At 41.0% G+C, this 25,691-nt stretch overlaps 1 protein-coding gene across 1 annotated transcript in view; it reads left to right on the forward strand.

Moving 5' to 3' along the window:
* The window catches only part of LOC139687059 (carboxypeptidase B-like), a 34,909-nt gene extending 17,884 nt beyond the window's left edge, over positions 1-17,025 (forward strand). The window contains exons 2-5 of the mRNA XM_071584163.1: positions 7,330-7,521; positions 12,314-12,690; positions 16,510-16,693; positions 16,850-17,025. Coding sequence (XP_071440264.1) covers positions 7,330-7,521; positions 12,314-12,690; positions 16,510-16,693; positions 16,850-17,025 — 929 coding nt within the window. The remainder of the gene's footprint in view (positions 1-7,329; positions 7,522-12,313; positions 12,691-16,509; positions 16,694-16,849) is intronic.
* The last annotated feature ends 8,666 nt before the right edge of the window (positions 17,026-25,691 follow it).

The raw sequence follows: 25,691 nt of genomic DNA on the forward strand, positions 1-25,691 counted from the left end.
TTTCGCGAAAAAAAAAGAAATCGCGAGGCTGCCAGGATTTATCCATTAATAAATCTTTTAAATCAAATTTACGTTCTATTTGGAAAAAGCGGACGATGTCTGGAATGAAAGACTACACAGAATCGGGAAGGGTTAAAAGACTACCTAATGAAAAAATTAGCTGGTGGATCCTGGAAAGTTGGCAGGGTGTCTGAGTAACTTGTGTAAACAATGGATTTGAAAAAGCTTTCGGCAATATTTCAACGCTAGTGCTAGAAGATTAGGAAGGGTTAACTTCAAAACTTCAAAGAGTGAATTCGGTGATGTGCCTGAAGAGATAATTCATGCACTTGATAAATTTAACTGTGATTCAGGCGGCGAATTTCTTAGATTCGAGTGATCTACCTATCCTATCATATGTTTATGGGTACGTGTATATAATACGACTTACTCTACGTTTACGTGAAGTATTATTCATTAGAATAAATACGTACTATGTATTAGAATAAATTAAGTATACAAATTATATATTTCTTCTTGTTCTCGTGGATTTATGAGATGAAATAACTGTAACAATAGAGGGGGGGGGCAGTTCCTTTCCCTGATCCGCCAATGGTTTATCAGGAAGTTCTGGTACACACAACAGCACACAGCCTAGGTGCAGCTGAAGGTTCTCAGGGGAAGTCGGATCCTGGGCCTCTGCTCAGTAGCTCAGCACTCTATTCACTGGGCTAGCACGTTCCCTAAACTAAGGATCTTTAATTAATGCGACTGTTAGCTCGTAAACAACGATACTAACATATAAATATTCAGTAGACAGGAGTTTTGAATTTTTTTGGACTTATTCATTGATTAATTAATAATTCTAAGAGAGAATTGTTTTTCTTTAACTTTGGCTTAAATTGCCACCAAGACAATCACTTAAACCACCAAAATATTGGTAGGAACTGAACGAGGAGAGTTTGGCAGATGACCTGTAATCAGAACTATTTCTGTATTGAAAAAGATTAAAACGATACGTGAGAGCTGTCCGAATTTGAATTCAGCCTATTTCACAAGTGGATGAGGCTCAAATACGGAGGCTATACTCGTATCATAATGGTTATACCATAAAAGAAGCAAAGTCGCTGGTATAACGGAAGGGATCCTGTTCAAATAAATGCTCCGGGAGCAAGGCAAACCGGTAGCTCTCTGTGATGTTCTACAGCATTATTATCATCATTGTCAAGGTCTACTTCTCCTCACGAACGATTTATCTTGACAATAATTCTCCTCTAAAAAGCATAGTACTTTGACGGGCGATTTTTCATTGAAGACCTGAAAAGCAGCTATTCTGTCCGAATTCCTGTGCCGATTCTTGACACTTTTCCCCGATATCCGGGCATCATCAAGCCATTCAGCATCTCTCTTCGGGGTGGTTTAATTTTGAATTTGTTACTTCGATCCTCGACGTAAAGGAAACCAAGAAAAATATACATCTGGATGCATAGAAGACATCAGAAGTTGATATACATCCCACCATATTAAAAAATATCACAATGGAAACTAGAAAAGCTAGATTTATGTGAAAAAGACATTATTATTATTGGTACGTATACAAAGCGGAGGGATGACTTAATTTATTTAGGTAATATAATTCGCTTTAAATCAAATTCTTAAGGCGTTGAATGCATTATTTTTCACTGTTTTACATGAAGAAACGCTCTTATCAAATTCAAATGCGACCATTGCCAATCACTGGGAGCATTTGGATCATTTGGAGAGGAATTAAACAACAGATCGCCTGACTTCACAAGAGCTCAATACTATTATTATTAGGTAATCTACCGGTTAAGGTAGGTTTTTGGATGGACGTAATTACTAATTAAATTAACAATTTGTGGCCCATAGCAAAACACAACATCCTACTCTAATTCAGGTCCCGCTTCAGCTCTGAGTATTTTCTTCCTCCCTTCGTCCCGTCCAACATCCCTATCCTGTTCCTTCCCTTTCCTCGTTTGCCTAACATTCTCCCCTCAATTACAGTATTCAACATCCCGCTGCCGGTCAATATCCCCTTCAGCCACTTTTCCTGTCTCCATTGGATTGCTCCCAACAAACCCCTCTCTTCGCCCACCATACCAAGTACTTCTTCGTTTGTTTTCTTCTCAGTCCATTTCACCTTCTCCATTCTTCTCCATACCCACATTTCAAAAGCCTCCAGTCTACGTCTATCCTCCTGCTTCAATTACCACGTTTCCGCGCCGTACATAGCTACGCTCCATATCAAAGTTTTAACGAGTCTTTTCTTAACATCCTTACTCAACGTCCCCGTCATCAACTCCCTCCCCCTTGTAAAAGCCTCTTTTCCTAGCGCAATTCTTCTCTTTACGTCCTTACTACTTTGACCGTGTAGGTCCAAAACACTACCGAGATACGTAAACTGTTCTACCTACTCTAGTTTTTGCCCTCCTATTTTAATGTTAAGCTTAGCCTTTTTCTTTCTAGAAAATCTTATAACCTTTGTTTTATGAATATTGATTTTCATCCCATACATTTCGCACTGAATTTCCAATTCACTAAGCAATGCTTGCAGCCCCTTGGCTGACTGACAAACTAAAGCTTGGTCATCAGCAAACCTAACTGATTTTACGAATTCCCCGCCCACCTTTATTCCTATCTCCAATTCTTCCCATGCCTCTTTAATCATTTCCTCTGCATACAGGTTGAACAGAAACGGTGATAATCGGCAACCCTGCCTTACACCTCTTCCTAACACTGCCCATCCTGACTCCCCGTTCCCCACCCTCACCTGAGCAGTCTGAGACATGTACAGGTTGCGGATTAGCCTCCTTTCTCTCCAATCTATTCCTATTTTCTCCAAATACTCATTAGTTTTTCCCAGTTCACTCTATCAAAAGCTTTTTCGAAATCTACGAAACAGGCTAATACCTCCTGGTTGTGTTCTATATTCCTCTCGATTAATAATCTCATTACTGCAATGGCATCATGTGAACCTTTCCCCTTCCTTAACTCAAACTGATCATCCACTAAGTAAACATTTGCCCTATGCTCTATCCTTTTGTTTATGATCCTGAGAACAACTTTAGCTGCGTGGGATATCAAACTTATGTCCTGTAGTCCTCACATGATGTAGCCTTTTCCTTTTTCGGAATAGGAACTAAAACTGATCTCACAAAGTCTTCCGGCCAGATTCCTTCGTCATAGATACTACGAATCGTCCCATATAGCCTCTTACTCCCGCATTTTCCTAAACATTTCAATAGTTCCGCGGGGATGTTATCCATCCCCCACGGCCTTATTTAATTTCATCTCCATTAATGACCTTTCTATCTCATCGTCGAGTATGTCTGGACCTAAGCTATCTTCCTCTACGTCATGTTCCTTTTTATGTCTAACTTTGTTGGTCTAAGTTCTTTACTATACAGTTCTTCCATCTCTCTTGGATATTTCCTGCGTCAAATATTATAATGCCCGCCTTATCTCTAACTGTTAGCATAGATCTCCCTTTCTTACTTCCTGATAAAGATTTAACTTTGCTATACAGCGCACCAATTTCACCCTTCCTCTGCCGACTTTCCATATCCTCGCACTGTGTCTTTCGCCAAGCTTCTTTTCCTTTATTTGTTGCCCGCCTCAATTTATCGTTTAACTCTTTGTACTTCATTTTGCCTAACTCTGTGTGTACATTCTTCCATTTTGTCATCTCATCCATCTTTGTGATCATCTCATCAGTGATCCATGGTTTCCTAGTCCTTCTAGCGTTAGCGGTTCCAATAGTGCCTTTTGCGGCTTTCGATAACCCTTTCTTGATACTTTCCCATTTTTTCTTCGATAGTACTAGGCTCTTTACCATCCTCCATGATTTCCTCTACAGCCTGTTGGTACTCCTTTCTTTTCAAACCATTTAATGCTTCTATATTCCATTTTCTAACTCGCCTCCCCTGCCTTATCTTTTTGAAACGGACGATACATTTCATAACTAAATTGTGGTCAGAGTCCGCATCCGCTCCCGGGAATCTGTGCGAATTTATCACACTGTTCCTAAACCTTTGTCTAACCATGATATAATTTAGCTGATACCTTCCTGAGTCACCTGGCATTTTCCATGTATACATGCGTCTTTTGTGGTGTCTAAACCAAGTGTTGGTGATGACTAACCCCTTTCTCCTGCAGAACTCAACTGCTTTCTCTCCACGGTCATTCCTCGTGCCTAAACCGTAGTCCCCGACCTCATCACCATCTCTTCCTTCGCCTACCGTCGCATTCCAATCCCCCATCACTATCAAATGTTTCTCAGCAGGAACACATGCGATTATGTCCTCTAACTGATCGTATATCCTATCGACCTCTTCTTCCTTATGGTTGCTCGGCGGCATGTATACCTGAATAATAACCAAGTTCGTCGGTTCGGCTTTTATTTCTATTAGTAATAATCTATCCGTTACCTGCTCTATGTTGATTACTCTTCTTCCTACCTCTTCATTTAATACTATGGCAACCCCTCGTTGGTTCTCGTCCCCGCCGCTGTATATAATTCTATACTTATCACTCCAGTAATCCCCGCTATCCTTCCATCTCACCTCGCATAGACCTAAAATATCTATATTTCCCCTTTCCATCTCACGCTTAACATTTCCCAATTTCCCTGTCCTCATCATTGTCCTAACATTCCACGTTCCTATTCTAACCAAGTTGGTCTTCTTCCCCTGCGTCTTCTGTCCTGCTGCTGCTGGTTTTCCCTTGCAAGCGCTTCGTGGGATGACGACCGCGGAAGCCTTACCTCCCCCGCTGCCGGGCACGACACACGGCCGATTGGGCCGAGCCCCGTTGTTGCCAGGACTCAAAATCTCAGTTTTGTCCATCATGTAAATCTTGGGAATTATAATTGAGGTGGTTTCCCGTTGCCTTCCTCAATAGTGTTTTTTAACGTGACACCATCACTTACTGGCCGCCCCACCGGGGTCAGACGCCATTGCAGCCGCCTCACTGAGGAACAGACGCTGCGTGGACTACCTTTCGTCTGGCTCCTAACCTTCGACCTATCTGGCATGGGTGACCCTACCAGGAGCAATTTTTATTACTCCCGCCAGCACAGCTCTAGGGGTCATCGGAACGCACAAGCCCTTCCACCACGTCAAGGTTGTAGTCCGGGGAGGGGGAGCTCAATACTATCAATAGATATTAGTTCACGTTTTGATCTATGATATGTGTTACCATAAAATATTACATCTTTGATTTTGAGGGTGATACGACATACCTCCATAAAATTGGTCCAACAAGGTTAAGGGACTCTTAATATTTCACCAATTGATGCTTGGGAAGATAATCACCCATCAATTCTTCGAGTAGCTCAAATAAATCAAGCAAGTCGAAGTAACCATTTTGTAACGAGATTTGCATAGTTGTACTTCTATTAATTGACAGGTGGCCAACCAATTGGCTCATTAGGGAGAACATTTTAATGCGTGTAATATAACCGGAAGGTTTTTATTAAAAAGCGTGTTTAATTTGTAAAGACATTTAAAAATTGAAGTAATTATTTAATACGTAAATATTTTTAAAATTGTAGTAACTGAAAAAAATTTATTTTAATGCGGTCGCATTTCTAGAAGTCAATGTTGGTAGGAAGCTTTTACGTATTGTATGCAACTAATCTATGGCATCATCTGTGCAAAAAACATGAATATTTTTTCCAATATCAATATATATTTCTTACGTTAATAAAATATATATATACGAGGGTCATCCGGAAAGTAGTACCCGTTCGTGAAATAAAGACACAAAAGTAAATATTAACAAACATAAAAAATTTTATTTGAAAGAGGATACTTTAAACTACTTCTCAACATAATCTCCAAGCAAATTAAGGCATTTGTCATAACGTGTGACAAGTTTCTGTATTCCTGCTGCATAGTCTTTCGCCGCCAGCTCATTGAGATACGCGAGGGACCCATCTTGCACAAATTTTTGCATAATGCAGATGGTGTTTAACAATTTCATGAACAATTGTTCGAGAAACATTGGGAAAATGCTCACAGATGTCATCAATTGTGACGCGCCGATCGTTCCTCACGAATTCGTCAACTGAGCTCACCAGTTGGTCTGTAATGACAGACGGTCTCTCCGAACGCTCATCGTCGTGTGTGTTCCCCCTCCCCATGTTGAAGTTGCGACACCACCGCCGAACAGACGACTCGTCCATTACATTGTCTCCATACACCTCTTTAATTGGCGATGAATATCACATGGGCGAACGTTTCTTGCATTGAGGAATTTAATCACTGCCCTCACTTCACAACTGGCGGCGTTCTCAATTTTTTTAAACATTGTAAACAATCACAGAAACAACACAGGCAATGCTAGCGTCACTCAACTTGGCTCAGAGAAGGCAGACAACCCACTGAAGCTATCTGACCTCGTCCAGCGGCTACTCGCGTCGTCAGCACTTCATGCGGCACGAACGGGTACTACTTTCCGGATGACCCTCGTAATTGGTTATAAAGACCAAGACCATTATATATTTTGTTTCCTTTTTTTGTCAAGATAAACAAGTCGTTTTCATTATATTGCGATTTCAATATTTAGCTGGATATTATAATTTTTATTTATTTCCGTGAGCATGGTGTTAAGTATCTCATAGAATGAAATATCAGAGAAACAAGATTTGAGACCTGAAAGAGTTCCATTAATTATCTTTCTATTGCTATTTTGGTTTAAAAATGCATTGCCTTAAATATTTTTTCCTTGTGCAGGAACTGCAAAAACTTTTATTTTTATGCGGTCACATTTCCACAAGTAAATGTTGGTTGGAAGCTTTTACGTATTGTATGCACCCAATCTATGGCATCATCTGTACAAAAGGCATGAATGTTTTTTCCCAATTTGCGTTGGATATATAAATATGCATTTTTTATGTTAATAAAAAATATATATATATATATATATATATATATATATATATTATATATATATATATTATATATACATATAATATTATAAAGATTTAGACTATTGTAAATATTGTTTCCTTTTTTGTGAAGATAAATAAGACGTTTGCATTATATTGCGATTTCGAGAAATTTTTTTAAAGATATATAAAAAAACAACAAATTTTAATGATAAATTGTAGGCAATCTTTAGCTGGATACTGCAATTTTTATTTATTTCCGTAAGCATGGTCATAAGTATCTCATAGAATGAAATATCAGAGAAACAAGATTTGAGACCTGAAAGAGTTCCATTAATTATCTTTCTATTGCTATTTTGGTCTAAAAATGTATTGCCTTAAATATTTTTTCCTTGTGCAGAAATATTCTCATGAATCAAAATGTGTTTACTCTGTTTTAGGTCACCGAATGACCTGGCACAGCTACCACCGCGTGTCTGACATGCATGGATACATGGATTTCCTAGCTCAAACGTATCCAAGACTCTGCAGTGTGATGACAATTGGAAGCTCTGTCGAGGGTCGACCACTTAAAGTCCTTAAAATTTCACCTGCAGGTAGCACAGGGAAGAAAGCAATATGGATTGACGGAGGTATGTATATTATTACTCAATACACATGCGGGGTGTTGAAACAAAAATATCAATTGAATGTGGCGAATCTGAGTGTGTGAAAGTAGGCCCGTAAAATTCATATCTTGTCACCCATATGGTGTCAGTTCCTGAACTAAGAAACTGATCCTCTAACTCACATCAAATGCCTGTGGAGAGATTTTAGCTACCTTGGGCGCCTAGCCATGAGCCAAGTGTATTGTATTTAGTTCGCGATGTATTTAGCCTGACACCCTAGGACTAGGTCCATCTACTGTGTAGTTGAACCTAGTCCCTTTCAAATAATGGAGAAGTCAATGCTTATTAGCATGAGGAAGATGGGACAGATTAAAGAAAGGGGAGAGTACCTGTCCCACGACAAAGTAGGTGAGCTTGTTTACATCTGGTAATGTGCCTATGAAATGCACACCCTCAGTGGGCATCATTCGCCAGAACCGACGTCAGCGCATGACGCCTGATGCGCATATACCTATCCAAGCCTACCCCTTTTCCTGTTCCTCTTGCCCCTTCCGCGTATAGGCGAAACGTACTCTTACTACAACGGCCAGAATCATTCGTGTATTATGAGAGCCATATTATTTGGGAGCGCGATCAACTCTTTATGGAGTACAAATATTTAACTTTCACATAAATAAGTTTGGTTTAAAACTGAGTCGGAATGACCAAAGCCTACAGCATTCTTATTTATGATCACGATACAAATAATTAAATAGTATTTTAAGACCAAATAACTCTCTACTTTACTCTAATGATGCCATATTAAATTTACTACTCCATTTTTTCCCCAGGGGGATAATATTAGTTCGGCTGACAAAACTGACGTTTTTCGGCCAGCATCCATATTTTTCGATACCCAATTACATTGCTTACTCCATCATGTTCCACTTAAAAAGGAACCAAATAAAACCTTGGATTAGACATAGAACTAAAAAATCTATTTATATGCTTCTCACAAAATCAGAGAATGACATCGGAGTGGGGAAATATAACCTGATGTGGCTCCGTCTCCAATTGTCTTCGCGTACTGTTAACGAACTTTCTTTCAATACCATGCCATGGAAGATAGATTGGGGTAAACTAGGATGTCCACGATGCTGATGTGACTTCCGAGGGTGGATTATATTAAGCATGCTCTGAGTCATCGATTCCTTCGCGTTGTATAAGGCGTTTCTGATGCGAAAATGTGAATGCTTTTACTCTGTGATAGAAATTTTCCACATGTTCGTGGATATTCTAGACATATGTATAGCACAAGCAGTAGACTAAGACCATGCTAAATTATTTATCATACTCACATAGTGGCAAGTGATATTACTCCTTATGGCAGTCCAAAGGTCAGAAATAACTCAAATAAATTTTAGGAATAAAGTTATTACACCTACTGTAAATATGCCTAGGCGTGGATTATACATACGTGGTGGTAGATACGTAATTAAAAGTAGCATTGTGCGTTGCAAGATTTTACTGACGTTTGCATTTCATAATTATTTCCTGCTTTCAGTTATTACCGTCACATTCCTTTTTGTTGTTTCAATGCATCGGCTGTCATACGATTTCGGTGACATAATTTTCTTTTGCGTAAATAGGAGGAAGAAGTCCCGCAAATCGCTCGTTAAAAAAGTAATTTCTTGCACGGCCATTGCGTATGGTCTAATACAAAGTTACAACTTCATTTACCAAATAACAATATGTTTGAGGGAGCTTTGGTTCAGAAAATGCATCAAATTTCACGGTTCCGATACCAAATAAATATCCAAATTCACGGTAATATAAGCAAATACATATAATTCACCTTGTAGGCAAGTGGAAGTAGAAAGAATTCATTAACTACCTTTCCATTGAACCTCTGTCGCAATACGTGTAGTTAATTTCAACTTCCAGAGTATTCACAGTAATTATAAAAAAATTATATTTCTTTGATTTGAGTATGCACTAAATACGATTACGTAAATGAATATGTTCCCAAAACTGAAATCAAAATAAGCCTCGAACAATTTTTCAATATGTATGCAATGCTTTCGCTAAGAACTGTTTTTCGTGCTCTAAGGTGGTCAATCAGTAAATCGTGACATAGAATGATAATTATTCTGTAAGAGAGGGTCTAATAAAGTTATTAACGCAGTCAAAGTACCCCAAATTGGAAGAATTCTGCTAAAAAGCGTGAAATAATTTCCAGCTAATTGGCTTATGGAAAGAAAAGTGGGCCATGAAATACATGCGATATTAGTGAAAACATGATCAGAAACAGAATTATTCTGAAGACGACAGCCGAGCCTTCGAAATGTCAAACAACATATTGTGGGTGTCCTTTCTTTGTCTCTCTATGGTTTAAAAATCTATATCTTTGTTTTTATATATTTGTGCGTCGCCGTACTTTGAAGATTATTAAGTCGATGTAAGTACATCGTCAATAAAATTCTTGTAAAAAAATCAGTCCTACCATTTTTGGGTGCGACCCTGTATAATTGTAAGAGTTCAAACATAACACCTAAAAATGAGAAAGGTATACATTTACTACAGAAAATAAAACAGAGCTTACATCCAAATGTATATATATATATATATATATATATATATATATATATATATATATATATATATATAATATAAATATTAACATGTATACATTTAATGTAATATGTGTACACATATTTTTTATACATGTATATAATATATTTATTTACCTTGCGTTAGTCCGAAAACAGGTCTTCGACCTTTCCTTCAGACTTTGAACATCGATATAACAATTCGAATATTTCATACACCCAAGCCCCAGATGGAAGAAAAGCCATATAGGCGGGAATCGAAATATATATATATAGTATATATATATATATATATAGTATATATATATATATATATATATATATAGTATATATATATATATATATATATATATATATATATATATATATATATATATATATACATATATACATATATATACACACACATATATATATACATATTTATATACACACACATATATATATAATGAAGAAGCACTAACGAGAGCATTGGAACGGAATAAAAGAACAAAAAATGAAATACATATCGCGCAAGGTCACCCACATTTTAGACTGAATGAAATTTCGGCCTTCTCAGAAGCCTACTTCAGGTAAGAGTCTGACCTGAGGAAGGCCTCTGAGTTATATATGTATTTATGTATATATATATATATATATATATATATATATATATATATATATATATATATATATATATATATATATATATATATATACATTTGGCTGTAAGCTCTGTTTTATTTTCTGTAGTAAATGTATACCTTTCTCATTTTTAGGTGTTATGTTTGAACTCTTACAATTATACAGGGTCGCACCCAAAAATGGTAGGACTGATTTTTTTACAAGAATTTTATTGACGATGTACTTACATCGACTTAATAATCTTCAAAGTATGCTCCTTTATATGCTACACACTTAGTATAACGTTGCTCCCATTCCCCGTACGCCCGCTGGAAATTTTCTTTGGGGATGCCTTTGATGACCCTCGTCGAAGCCTCTTGAACGGCCTTTATCGAGTCAAAACGTCGTCCCTTGAGCTGTCTTTTCATCAGGGGGAAGAGGAAGAAGTCCGGTGGTACCAGATTGGGAGAAAAGGGCGGGTGCGGCAACGTGGCAACGCCGCATTTGGCCAGGAGCTGTCTGACGACGAGCGCGCCATGGCACGGCGCGTTGTCATGATGAAGCACCCAGCAGTTTGCGATGGCCGGTCGAACTCTTTTCAGGCCTCCTCGGAGGAGGGTGAGCACCTGCACGTTGAGCGTCGGTCTGTGTTCAGCAGTGTCCTCACTGTCCACATTCGTGTCGGTTCTTGCCGTCGACGGCCGTCCGGAGCGATGGTCGTCTTCAACGAGCTCCCTACCCTCTTTAAACAACTTGTGCCACTCGGTGTCATACTGTGGAACGGCTTAAGGCAGTGTCCCCATAAGCATGCTTGATCATATCGAGGGTCTCAGTTGCCGTCTTCCCGAGTTTCGCACAAAACTTCACGGAATAACGTTGCTCTAAATTCAGATTCATTTTGTTTTTCGACGCGAACAAAAAACTTGCTTCACTAAAAACGGTGTCCTCACTCAACGACAGCCCGCAGGCGACTGAGGTTGGTGTTGGTCTGTTGCTAAGAGCCCCCTCCACCTTACCCTACCATGCAGACCCCCCTCCACCGCTCCGTTCGCGCCAGAGAAAATCAGTCGTACCACTTTTGGGTGCGACCCTGTTTGCTTCGCATTATGGCAGTTATCATTTACTACTTTCACATTTTCCCAAATATTTCCACCTGATATGTTAAATAATCGTTAAAATCAGTTTCTTAGTCTCTTTCCACTTGTTACACGGGAAAGAGACTAAAGACTTGGTTAAGAGACTAAGTCCACTTGTTTGGTTATTTTAGTAAATGAAAGTATCCCGTATGAATTATTGGACATCTTGGACAGCCCTACCCTGAATAATTGTTTTTCTATATTATCCATCCTTCTATTGATGATTCTAGCATTATTTTTTATTAATACTGTATTTTAAACAATAAGCGTGCAATTGGGATAACATTTAAAAAGTACAAATTCCAAAGAAACTGCGGGAGATGCCGCAACAGTAACTTTTAACGGAGTCATCCGCTAATGTGCATTTAAAAAGAAATTTGGGTAATAGGATCAAAATGATCCTGTTGCCCAAATAATGTAATGAGACTATGCCATCATGTTAATTCATTTCGATATAATGAACCATAAATAATCTTTTCCAATATCCAGGTATTCATGCCAGGGAATGGATATCGCCGGCATCGGTGTTGTTTGCCTTGAAAGAGCTCGTTGAAAATCATGATATGCACTTCAACGGCAAAGAATCGACTCTTGGATCATTGGATTGGTATTTCTTACCAATGGCTAATCCAGACGGGTATGAGTATACCCACACCCATAACCGATTATGGCGGAAAAACCGCCGTGACGCCCATCATGGTCCCTACGCCGGGACGGATCTTAACCGCAATTTTGGCTACCGATGGGGAGGTGCTGACGCGAGTCGTGACCCTTGCCGCGAAAACTATGCCGGCAGGAATGCATTCTCAGAGCCTGAGACGGCGGCGATTTCAAATTTCGTGAAGTCTAAAGGACAGAGTGTGAAGGTAGCTATCCATCATAATTTTTGTTTATAATTAAGTCCCTCCCATGCATTACAACCTTGACGTGGTAGTAGGGCTTGTGCATTCGGATAACCCCCGGAGCTGCGTTTGCAGGAGTAATGATACTTGCTCCTGGTAGGGTCACCCATGCCAGATAGGTCGAAGGTTAGGAGCCTGACGAAAGGTAGTCCACGCAGCGTCTGTTCCTCAGTGTGGCAGCTGCAAAGGAGTTTGACCCCAGCCATTGGGTGATGGTGTCACAATAAAAACACCATTGACGAAGCCAACGGGAAACCGGCTCAGTGATTATTCCCAAGATTAAAACGATGGACACTACAGAGAAAATGAGTCCTGGAAAATACAGGACTAAGTCTTATTGGCCCTGCGGAATGCCCTACTAGGCTCCCACGTTCATTTCACGGAGTCCTCGCAAAGCAATACCGCCAGCAGCGCCACAGAAGACACAGCGGAATATCTAATGAGTTGGAATAGGAAGCTGAAGTGTTAGGGCAATTTTGAATAAAGAAAAATTACAGGATATAAAGCGAGAGATGGAATAAGGAACAATAGATATTTTAGGTCAATGTGAGGTGAGATGGAAGCATAACACTTTCGAGGAAGGCAATGGGAAACCACCATATCCCGCTGCCTATTATTCCCAAGAATATAATTACGGGCAAAGTGTAAGTCCTGGCAACTACGAGACTCTGCTCAATCGGCCGTGTGTTGTGCACGGCAGCGGGAGAAGCAAATTTTCCGCAGTCGTCGTCTCACGAAACCTTTGCAAAGGGAAAACGACAGCAGTAGGACAGAAGACGCAGAATGAGAAGACGAAATTAGTGAGAATAGGAACTTGGAATGCTAGAACAATGTTGAGGGTATGAAAATTAAAGAACATAAAGCAAGATATGGAAAGATGAATTAAATGTAGATGTTTTAGGTTATTGCGAGGTGAGATGGAAGGATAGTGGGGATTAATGGTGTGATAGTAAATAATAATATACAGCGGCGGGGACGAGAACCAACGAAGGGTTGCCATAATAGTTAATGAAGAGGTAGGCAGAAGCATAGTATATATAGAACAACCAAAGGATGGAATATTACTAGTGGAGATAAAAGCAGAACCGACGAACCCGGTCACTGTCTAGACACACATGCCGCCGATCAACCAGAAAGAAGAAGAGGTCTATAGGATATACGATCAGTTAGAGGATATAATCGCATGTGTTCTTGCAGGGAAACATTTGATAGTGATGGGGGATTGGAATACGACGATAGGCGAAGGGAGAGATGGATGATGAAGTGGGAGACTACGGTTTAGGTACAAGGAATGACCGCGTGGAGACAGTAATTTATTTCTGCTGGAGACATGGGTTAGGCATCACCAACACTTGGTTTAGACACCACAAAACTCATAGATCCACATGAAAAATGCCAGGTGACTCAGAAAGATATCATTTAAATTATATTCCGGTTAGGCACAGGTTTAGGAACAGTGCGATCCATTCGCACAGCTTCCCGGGTACTATACAGAAAGGCTAACTCAGTATCGGGAAGAGGGAAGATCTGTGCTAACAGTTAAAGATGATTCGGGTAAGATAAAAGTTTACGAGGAAAAATCCATGATCTATGGTATGAATATATAGAAGAGCAGTATGGTAAAGAAATCAGGCCAACAAGGTTGGACAGAAAAGGAACATGATGTAGAGGAAGACTGCTTAGATCCAGGCATACTCGACAATGAGATAGGAAGGGCACTAAGGAAGATGAAACCAAAGAAGGGCGTGGAAGTAGGCAACATTCCTGCGGAACTACGGAAATGTTTAGGAAACTGTGGGAATAAGAGGATATATGGACTGCTTCGTAGTATCTTTGAGGAAGGAATATGGCCGGAGGAGTTCATGAGATCAGTGTTAGTACCTATTCCGAAAAAGCTAAAGGCTACATCATGTGGGGACTACGGCAAATTAAGTTTGATTTCCCACGCAGCTTAAGTTGTTTTCAGGATCATCAACAATAGGATAGAGAGTTGGGCAAATGATTACTCATGGAATAATAAGTTTGGGTTTAGGAAGGGGAATTACACGCAATGCCATTGCAGTAATGAGACCACTGCTCGAGAGGAATATAAAATACAATCAGGACGTATTTCTCTGTATCGTAGATTTTTAAAAGGCAATTAATTGAGTGAATTGGAAAAACTAATGAGTACTTTGCAGAAAATAGGGATAGATTGGAGAGACAGGAGGCTAATCTGTAAACATTACATGTCTCAGACTGCTCAGGTGTGAGTTGGGGAAGGGAAGTCTTGATGGTCATTTTTAGGAAGAGGTTTAAGGCAGGGTTGTCCATTGACACCTAGCTGTTTAATGTACTTGGGCAGAAAAAGACTAAGGAGGTATGGGAAGAACTGGAAGTAGGATTGAAAGTCAGAAGGGAATTCATAAAATCAGTTGGGTATGCTGATGGCCAAGCTCTAGTTTGTCAGTCAGCCAATGTGTTGCAAGTATTGCTCAATGATTTGGAAATTAAGTGCGATAGATACTGGGCAAATATCAATATTAATAAAACAAAGGTGATGCGATTTTCCAGAAAGACAAAGGTAATTTAAAAATATTAATAATTTAAAGGTAAATTAAAATAGGAGGGCAAAAAATGGAACAGGTAGAGCAGTTCACGTATCTGGGAAGTGTTTTGCACCAGCATGGTCAAAGTAGTAGGGACATTAAGAGAAGAATTGCGCTAGGCAAAGAGACTTTAACAAGGAGGAGGGAGTTGATGACAGGGACTTTGAGTAAGGATGTTAAGAAAAGATTTGTTAAACATTTTGATATGGGGCGTAGTTGTGTACGGCGCGGAAACGTGGTCATTGAAGCAGCATGATAGAAGTATATTGGAGTCTTTTGAAATGAGGCTGTGGATAAGTATTGAGAAGGTGGAATAGACCGGAAGGAAAACAAATGAGGAAGTACTAGGTATGGTGAGCGAGGAGAGGAGTTCGTTGGGAGAAATCCTAAGGTGGCAGGAAAAAAGAATGAAGGGCATATTGATTGGCAGTGGGATGGGATGCTGAAGACTGTAATAGAGGGGAGAATGTTAGGTAAAGGAGGAAAGAGCAGGAAAAGGATAGGGATGTTGGACGGGATGAAGGATGGAAGGAAGTACTCGGAGATGAAGATGGACTTGATGTAGAGTAGGTTGCTGAATTGTGTTTTGTTGGGGATCAAAAAATATTTATTTGGTAGTTTTGTCCATCCAAAACCTACCTTAACCGGTAAACTACCTTTCAATTTATAATATTAATTCATTAAGTAGACCATAAATTTTAAAAATTTATTTAGCTGCTATATTGATTATTTTTATAAACTGTAATATACCCTTTTCTTAAATTCCTTGAGAAAAATTTGGGCTTTACATTATTAAATTTTCCAAGCGTTTCTCTCTATTTAACAATTTAATTCTCTAACTTGAATTCCTACGGATTTTGTAAGATTAAATGAAAAAAACATCGATTTTAGTTTATTATTTTACAAGCTGTTTTATATTTATGCAAATAACATTTTGTTTCCTCTCGAGTAGCAGTGGTAATGGCCATGAAACTGGTTTCGGGAATCGTTGAATGGTCTTGCAGATAAGCCAATTTTTAACAAACCCTAACAATCATTTTTATTGCTAAGTCAAATTTTACACATAATCGCAAACTTTGACGCAAATGATTAGCAATTCAATATTCGTTAAAGCAAGTGAGTGCCAATCATAAAGGCGGATTCAGAATAAAATATTAATATAGTCTATACACTTCATTATTTTTGTATATTTCAGGCATTTCTCTCCTTTCATAGTTACGGCCAATATATTTTATACCCTTGGGGGTATGATCGCAAAGTGCCACCTGACTACCATGACTTAAACAGGGTTGGGAAAAATATGGCTGAGGCAATTAAATCGATCAGAGGGGCAAAATACACCGTCGGTTCATCAGCTACAACTCTGTACCCAGCATCAGGTAAGTTTATTTTCGTTATTATAGAGTTGTTTATTTCCAATACAGTATTTTTTACAACTAACTTGATCAAAGCATGCGCCTTAGTTGAAAATGTCAAAAAATTATGCTTTAAAATGCCTCTTGTCATTTCAAATTGCACCTCTTATTTCCTTGCAGGTGGCTCTGATGATTGGGCGAAGGGTTCCGCAGGAATTAAGTATACCTACACGATTGAGCTGGGTGATACGGGAAGATATGGGTTCTTATTTCCTGCTGAATACATCATACCCAGTGGGAACGAAGCTTTAGCAGCACTTAAAGTTTTAGGAGAGGCAGCGTCTCAAGAGCCATAGATATAATGGAATTGAATATTGAATGGTTTTCTTGCGCTTTCATTATAGCTGCTTCTTCATTTCCTTTGGCGTATTTCGATACATCTTTCTGCCATTTGTTCTATCTGCAGCCGCCTTCCTGTTTTCCCTTGTAAATTTTTCTGCTTCCTCCAGGTGCTCCTTTTCGTCCGGGTTAATGCCTCTAAATTCCAATTCCATATTCCCAATTCCTCATACGGCCTTCAATTTATACCCTCTTGAACCTGATTTTCACCTTAACTAGGAAAATATTATTACATGAATCTGCTCTCCGGAATCTACAACATTCGATTCCATTTTTCCTATTATCTATGACTTGTCATAATACGAATCTAGTAAAAAAGGTCCCGAGAAAATTGTGGGAAATAAGCACAATTTTCACTTATTGCTACAATGCCTCTTGTTGCAATTGCGTACTCTGCCGTGTAAATCACTGGCAGGGTTATCTCTCCGCCTCATTTGACTGGTGACTATGTAATAGCTTGGGACGTAGCATCTGAATCACCGCTTGTGACTTACTATGGACTTCTAGTGAGTATTCGAATAACCGATAGCGATACGATGTGGACTGGATGAACCCACATTGATGATTGGTGAATGAGTCGTGGCGTGTGTCCAAAGATCCAAATAACACCTGGAGCTCAGCTTCAAAATAACTGCCCGTAATTCGATGTGGAATATGGACCCAGAACGGTGAACCCACAATTTTTATTAATGACTGAGTCGTGTCGTGCATTCAAACATCCAAATCACCCCTGGAGCTAAGCATCCAAATCACCGCCCGTCTCTCGATGTAGAATATGGACCAAGAGCAATAATTGGTGACTATGTAGTGGCGTAAGACTGAGCATCCGATCACCGCTGGTGACTTGCAGTGGACTACAAGATGAGCATTCGAAACACCGCTGGTAATTCGATGTTGACTATGAACCCAAAATGATAATTGGTGACTGAGTCGTGGCGTGGGTACAAAGTTTTAAATCACCCCTGGAAGTAAGCATCCAAATCACCGCCGGTAACTCGATGTGGAATATGGACCAAGAGTGACAATTGGTGACTATATAATGGGGTCGGAATGAGCATCCGAATCACCGCTGGTGACCTCCTGTGGACTACAAGCAGAGCCTTCGAATGACCGCTGGGGACTCACTGTAGACTATGAACTCACATTGATAATTGGTGACCAAGTCATGGCATGGGTCCAAAGATCCAAATCACCCCTGGAGCTAAGCATCCAAATTACCGCAAGGAACTTGAAGTGGAATATAGATCAGGAGTGATAATTGGTGACTATGTAATGGGGTGGGAATGAGCATCCATATCACCGCTGGTGACATGTTGTGGACCTTGTACCCACATTGTGAATTGGTGACAGAGTCGAGGGGTGGGTCCAAACATCAAAATCCCCCCTGGACCTAAGCATCCGAATCACCGTCGGGAATTCTAGGTGGAATTTTGACCAAGAACTATGTACCCACATTGATAATTATTGACTGAATCGTGGCATGGGTAAAAACATCCAAAACACCCTTGGAGCTGACTTGCTGTTGGCTACAGGCTTGCATTCCAATAACCGCTGGTGACTCGATGTGAACTATGAACCCACATTGATAATTAGTGACTCAGTCGTGGCGTGGGTCCAAACATCAAAATCATCCCTGGACCTACTCATCTGAATCACTGCTGGTAAGTCGATGTGGAATATGGAAAGAGAGTGAGAAACTGTGACTATGTAATAGCGAGGAAGTGAGCAGCCGAAACACCGCTGGTGACTTTCTGTTGACCACAAGCTGACATTCGCATAACTGCTGGTGACTCGATGTTAACCTTGAACCAACATTGATAAAATGTGACTGAGTCGCAGCGTGGGTCCCAACATCCAAATCACCCCTGGAGCCAAGCATCCGAATCACCACCAGGAACTTGATGTGGAACATGGACCAAGAATGATAATTGTTGACTATGTAATGGTGTGGAACTAACCATCCTAATCACCACTGGCGACTTTCTGTGAACTACTAGCAGAGTATTTGAAACACATCTGGTGGCTCAATGTGGACTATGAACTGAAATTGATAATTAGTGACTGAGTGGTGGCGTGTATCCCAACATCCAAATCACCCCTGGAGCCAAGCATCCCAATCACCACCAGGAACTTGATGTGGAACATGGACCAAGAATGATAATTGTTGACTATGTAATGGTGTGGAACTAACCATCCTAATCACCACTGGTGACTTTCTGTGAACAACTAGCAGAGTATTTGAAACACATCTTTTGACTCAATGTGGACTATGAACTGAAATTGATAATTAGTGACTGAATGGTGGCGTCGGTCCCAACATTCAAATCACCACTGGAGCTTAGCATCTGAATCACCGCCGGTGACTCGATATTGAATATGGAACAAGAGTGATGTTCGTGGACTATGTAAAGGCGTGGGACTGACCATCTGAATCACCACTGGTGCCTTAATGATGACTACAACCTTGCATTCCAATAACAGCTGGTGACTCGATGTGGACTATGAACTTAAATTTATAATTGGTGACTGAGCCGCGGCTTGTGTGCTAACATCTACATCACCCATGCAGCTAAGCATCTGAATCACGGCCAGTAACTTGATGTGGAATATGGTCCAAGAGTGATATTTCGTGACTATGTAATGGCATGGGACTTAGCATCCAATTCCCCGCTGGTGACTTGCAGTGGACAATAAACCCACGGAATTGTTGTGGACTGAGTAAAGGCGTGGGTCAAAACATCCAAATCACTTTACCAGCTAATTATGAGAATCACCCCTGTAACTCCATGTGGAATATGGAGCAAGGGTGAAAATTGGTGACTATGTAATTGCTTGGGGCTGAGCATCCGAATCACCACCGGTGACTGGCTGTTGACTACAAGCTGAAATTTGAATTACCACTGGTGACTCGATGTGGACTATGAACCCACATTGATAATTGGTGACTGAGTCGTGGCTTGGGTCCAAACATCCAAATCACACCTTGAGCTCAGAATCAGAATCACCGCCGCTAACTCGATGTGGAATACAGACCAAGAGTGATAATTGGTGACTATGTAATGGCGTGGGACTGAGCATCCATATCACCGCTGGCGACTTGATGTGGATTATGAACCCACATTGATAATTGGTGGCTGAGTCGTGGCGTGGGTACAAAGTTTTAAATCACCCCTGGACCTGATCATCCTAATCAACACTGGTAACTTGATGTGGAATGGGGTCCAAGAGTGGTAATTGCTGAGTATGTAATGGTATGGGACAGAGAATCCGAATCACCTCTGGTGACTTACTAACAACTACTAGCAGAGCATTCTAATCACCACTGGTAACTCCTTTTGGACTATGAACCCACATTGATAATTGTTGATGCAGTCATGGCGTGGGTTCAAGCATGCATATCATCCCTGAGGCTAAGAATCCGTATCACAGCCTGTAATTTGATAAGGAATATGGAACAAGAACTACTAACCCACATTGATAATTGGTGACTGAGTCGTGGCGTGGGTCCAATCATCCAAATCACTCCTGGAGCCAAGTATCCGAATCATCTCCAGCAACTTGATGTGGGATATGGACCAAGAGTCATAATTGGTGACAATGTAATGGCCTGGGACTGAGCATCCGAATCACCGCTAGTTACTTGCTTTGAACCATAAGCAGAGCTTTTAAATCACAGCTGGTGACTCGATGTGGACTATGAAGCCACTTTTATACTTATAGACTGAGTTTTTCATGAGTTTGAACTTCCAAAACACCCCTGGAGCTAAGCATCATAATTGCCGCCGGTAATTTGATGTGGAATATGGACCAAGAGTGATAAATTTGACTATGTAATGGCATGGGACTGAGCATCCGAATGACCGCTTGTTACTTGCTTGTGGATTACAAGCTGAGCATTCGAATCACTGCTGGTGATTTGATGTGGACTATGAACTCACGTTAATAATTGGTGTTTGTGTCATGGCATGGGTCTGAACATCCAAATCACTCCTGGAGCTCAGCATCCCAGTCGCCTCCGCGAACTCGATTTTGGATATGGACCATGAGTGATAATTGGTGACTATGTAAAGGCGTGGGACTGAGCATCTGAATCACCGCTAATGACTTGCTGTCGACTACTTTTGACTCAATGTGGAGTATGAACTCACGCTTATAATTGGTGTTTGAGTCCTGGCTCGGGTCCAAACATCCAAATCACTCCTGGCGCTAAGCATCCAAATCACCGTTTGTAACTCAATATGGAATATGGAACGAGAAGTATGAAGCCACATTGATAATTAGTGACTAAGACGTTGAGTGGGTCCAAATATCCAAATCACCCCTCGAGCTAAGCATCCAAATCACCACTGGTAACTTGATGTGGAATATGGAGCAAGAGTGATAATATGTGACTATGAAACGGTGTGGGACTGGGCAACCGTATTACCGCTGTTGACTTGCTGTTGACTTCAAGCTGAGAATTCAAATCACTGTTGGTGACTTCATGTGGACTATGAACCCACGTTGATACTTGGTGCCTGAGTCGATGCGTGGGTCCTCACATCCAAATCACCCCTTGAGGTAAACATCCGAATCACCGCCAAAAACTCGATGGGGAATATGGTCCAAGAGTGATATTTCGTGACTATGTAATGGCGCGGGATTGAGCAACCAAATCACCGCTGGTGACTCGATGTGGACAATAAACCCACGGAATAATTGTGGACTGAGTTAAGGCGTGGGTCAAAACATCCAAAACACTTTACCAGCTAAGCATCCGAATCACCTCCAGTAACTTGATTTGGAATATGGATCAAGAGTGATAATTGGTGACCATAAAATGGGCTGGGTCTGAACATTCAAATCACCACTGATAACTGGATGTAGAATATGGACCAATGGTGATAAGTTGTGACTAAGAGTTTGCATGTTTCTGAGTATCCAATTCACCATTGGTGACTCGATGTTGATGATGGACCAAAATTATAATTTGCCACGCTAAGTAATTGCGTAGGTGTGATCATCCAACTCACAGCTGGTGACTTAATGTGGACTATGGACCACAGTGATAATTAGTGATTATTTAGTGGCGCATGTCTCAGCATGCGAATCATGGATGGTGACTCGATATGGACCATTAACAAACGGTGATAACTGGTGAATATATATTGATGTAGGTGCGAGTATCTGCATTACCGCTGGTGGCACGAGGGGGACAATGGACCAACAGTGATAATGGGTTACTAAGAAAACGTGTTGGTCCAAACATCCGAATCAATTCTTTTGACTTGATGTGGACAATGGACCAACAGTGATAACTTGTGGCCAAGTGATGGCCTGTTTCTGAGCGTCCGAATCATCGCTGGTGAGTCGATTTGGACTCTGGACCATCAATGATAACAGGTGACTAATAATGGTGTGCTGTGGAGCATTGGAATCACGGCTGGTTACTCGCTTAGGATTAGAGACCAGTGGGAGATGCCGAAATCCCCGCCCTTTTACCTGGAGAGGGATGGTGATGTCGAAGACGGGTGACTGATGGGGTCCCCAAGAAGTCTCCCTGGGACTCGCGATCTGAGAGGAAGGTTTGGCTGGGCACCTTTAGTTGGAAGCGCCAAGCGGTGCCAAGGGGTATAGTATACATTATTTAAATTCTTTTCTTACTTTACTATATTAAATTTGGATTAAATCGGGGCCGTCGTTTTACTTTCTTCTGTTCCATTTTTCCTCGTATTTCTATGGGCGAACTCCTCTCCAAGTCATCACCCACCAAACTCAAAGCCCCCGTTCACCCCCGAGGCAGCCAGTCAACTCGTGGGGTACTTTCCCGTGTTGCCAATATTCCCTCGAAGACGCGGGGATTCGAAATTAAAATCTGGTGTAAGGTTTGGGGTTTGTGTATGGCTCTTTTATTCATTGGGTTAAAAGTGGCTTGATGGGTCATTCTTGATAAATTTGGTGCGAAAGTATAGGAATAATATGTTTCTAGAAACGAGTGGGGACCGTGGGGACCACCAACGAGGAAAACAGGGACGGACGGCTGACGAAGGGAACGCCGACGCACCGCTGGCGAGGGAAAGTCGCTGACGGATCATGCATCGGAGGAGGCGAGCCGAAGAAGGAAGATCGATTTCTCTACTGCAGTGTGCTGTGGACGCGAGGGAATTGCTAACCTTGTAAGTAAACCACACTTACTCCCTATACCTTCTCCTCAAAATATTGGGCAAACTTGAAGTGTTAGTCTGGTGAAAATGGCCAGAATCGGGGTACCGACCGAAAGTCGTGATTACTGTCTAACGTCGGAAGCGATGAAGATAATCAGTGAACCTTTTAACGGGAATAAAGGTAAGCTTCGTGAACTCATACAGAATGTCGACGTAGTTTATGATCTTGTTGGCCCTGCTGAGCATTATAGGTCGTTGAAATTCGTGAAGGCGAGGATTACATGATGCGCGTTCAAATATTTCAGCTAGGTTTACACGCACACGTGGCCTGTGGTTAGAGCTATACTGGAAGAAAATTTTGCAACGCGGCGTACTTTCGACTTGTACAATGTTCATTTCTAAGCAAGGTCCCAGAGAGAGCATTGCTAGTTGGTGGAGCCGAATGGATTCCATGGAATCTGATCTCCGCGAGGAGGCTAAGAAGGGTGTCAGCACCCGAGGAAATCGGTGAGGCCGTAAATTTAGTTGACCACTTGGCTAAGGCATATTTCATCCCAGGGTTGGAAAACGAGCGCATCCAGACTATTGTGAGGAGCAAGGGTGATTTGATTATGTTTCCCTCTGCCGTGGAAATAGCACTGGAAGAGGAGAGCGTCATCTTTGTCGCTGAAGGAAGGGGGAAGGTACCCTTTGAAGTGTGAAAATTGTTGGAAATTCGGTCACATCTCGTCACAGTGTTTTCTAAAGGGGCCTAAGTCAGATCAAGCCAAGGGAATACATGTTGTGGGAGGCGCAAATGATCCTGATCATGAGAGAAATAGAACGCGAGTGACACCATCAAATCACTTAGAAGGAAAAGGATGCTACAGGGGTGTTTCCGGTTTGGAAAATATGGACATTTCGCCAGGGGAGTGTACCATTAAGGCGGAGTGGGCCCAACGTTCGAAACCACCACTGAGAGGAGATAACAACGAAACAGATGATAAAAGGGGTTTTAAACCAGCAGCCGCCAGGCAGGTAAATAAGGCCAGGTTTAATGAGAATGATATTGGATTTTTCTTTACCTTCGAATGCAATGAGAATGAGAAGGGCGATTTGTGCTCACTGTGGGACACGGGGGCCGACGTAAGTCTAATTAAGGGGAATATATTTAGGAAAGGCACCAACTATTTTCCCGAGGAGAGAATAGCTCTTAAAGGAATAACAGATAGTCTCATGCACACCGAAGGGAGAGTGAATTTAACGTTAAAGTGCAAGGGTAAGGAATTCACCTGAGAGTTTCACATAATAGATTACTCCTGTTTGTCTCTTAGCTTAGATGGAATCATGAAACGAGATATGCTGGGGGAATTAGGCGCTGTGGTGAATGTGGGGCAAAAAAGGGTATACATGAGGGGACTGATGATGGAGATGGATAAGAGACCGGGAGCAGATAAGGAAATCAGAAGGTAGCTGACGATTCCCGCCCGCTGCTAACGTTTGATGAAGATCCCAACCCCATCCACAGGGGAAGGATCATTGAAAAGAGAAAAATTACGGGAAGTGGTTTATCAGGCTGAGGCCTTGACGGTTGGAATCTCCGGGGAAATTATAACACTACCGAGTAGCACTATCGAGGCGGGAGTAGGCTGCAAAATACCCCCAAAATTATTGGAGGCAGAGGAAGCTGGGCGAAAGAAATTGCACTTGAAGAAGGTGCAAAGATAAAGAAATTGGAAGAAGATTTAGTCTTAAGTGATGGCACAAACCGAAAACTCGTCAAAGAGAAGAAAGTCCTTGAGGAACAAACTTCAGACATCTTCCAAGCTCCTGCCGAGGAGGAAGAAAAGGTCAAGCATTAATCCAAATCAAAAGCAAAGCATGAGGCCACAATAGGGGAACTAGAGGTGAAAATACTGATAGAATCAATTCAAAAAATAAAACACGATATAGCCTGAACGAACTCCCATAGGCGAATGAGTTGTATTTACGAGAGTGTATCAGAAATTATTACTAAAAATAATCGACACTAATATCCTTAATTTAGTATCCTTAAGACTTCTATAGATAGTCACCATCTAGTTATGCATTTCTTCCAGCGTTTCTGGCCTTTTCGAAGCCCATCATATTGGGACTAAGTGCATTACGTCGATAACTATTGTTTCATCTCTTAAATGAGGTCATTTTCGTTGTCTAATATCTGATCCCGCAGTGGGTGTTTGAGATCTCGGAATAAGAGAGGGTCACTTGAGGCAAGATCGGGAGAAAGACGAGGATGGTCGTGATTCAATTGCCGGTCGCAATTGCAGGTCTCGCCGTGTTTGCTTCTGGAAATGAGTCAGTAGTCAGTGGATCCCAGCATGCTAAAACCTTTGACATGTGCAATTCTTCAAGAGTGATTTTCCACACACTTCCGTAGATAAGAGCAGTCTCATTCATGGTCATTTGAACGGTTGCTCTTCGGTTTAATTTGATATATTTCCTTCACTTTCTTCACTGCA

This window comes from Hetaerina americana, unplaced genomic scaffold (genome assembly GCF_022747635.1).
Source record: "Hetaerina americana unplaced genomic scaffold, ioHetAmer1.1.p SCAF_16, whole genome shotgun sequence".
In the NCBI taxonomy this organism is placed as follows: Eukaryota; Metazoa; Arthropoda; class Insecta; order Odonata; family Calopterygidae; genus Hetaerina; species Hetaerina americana.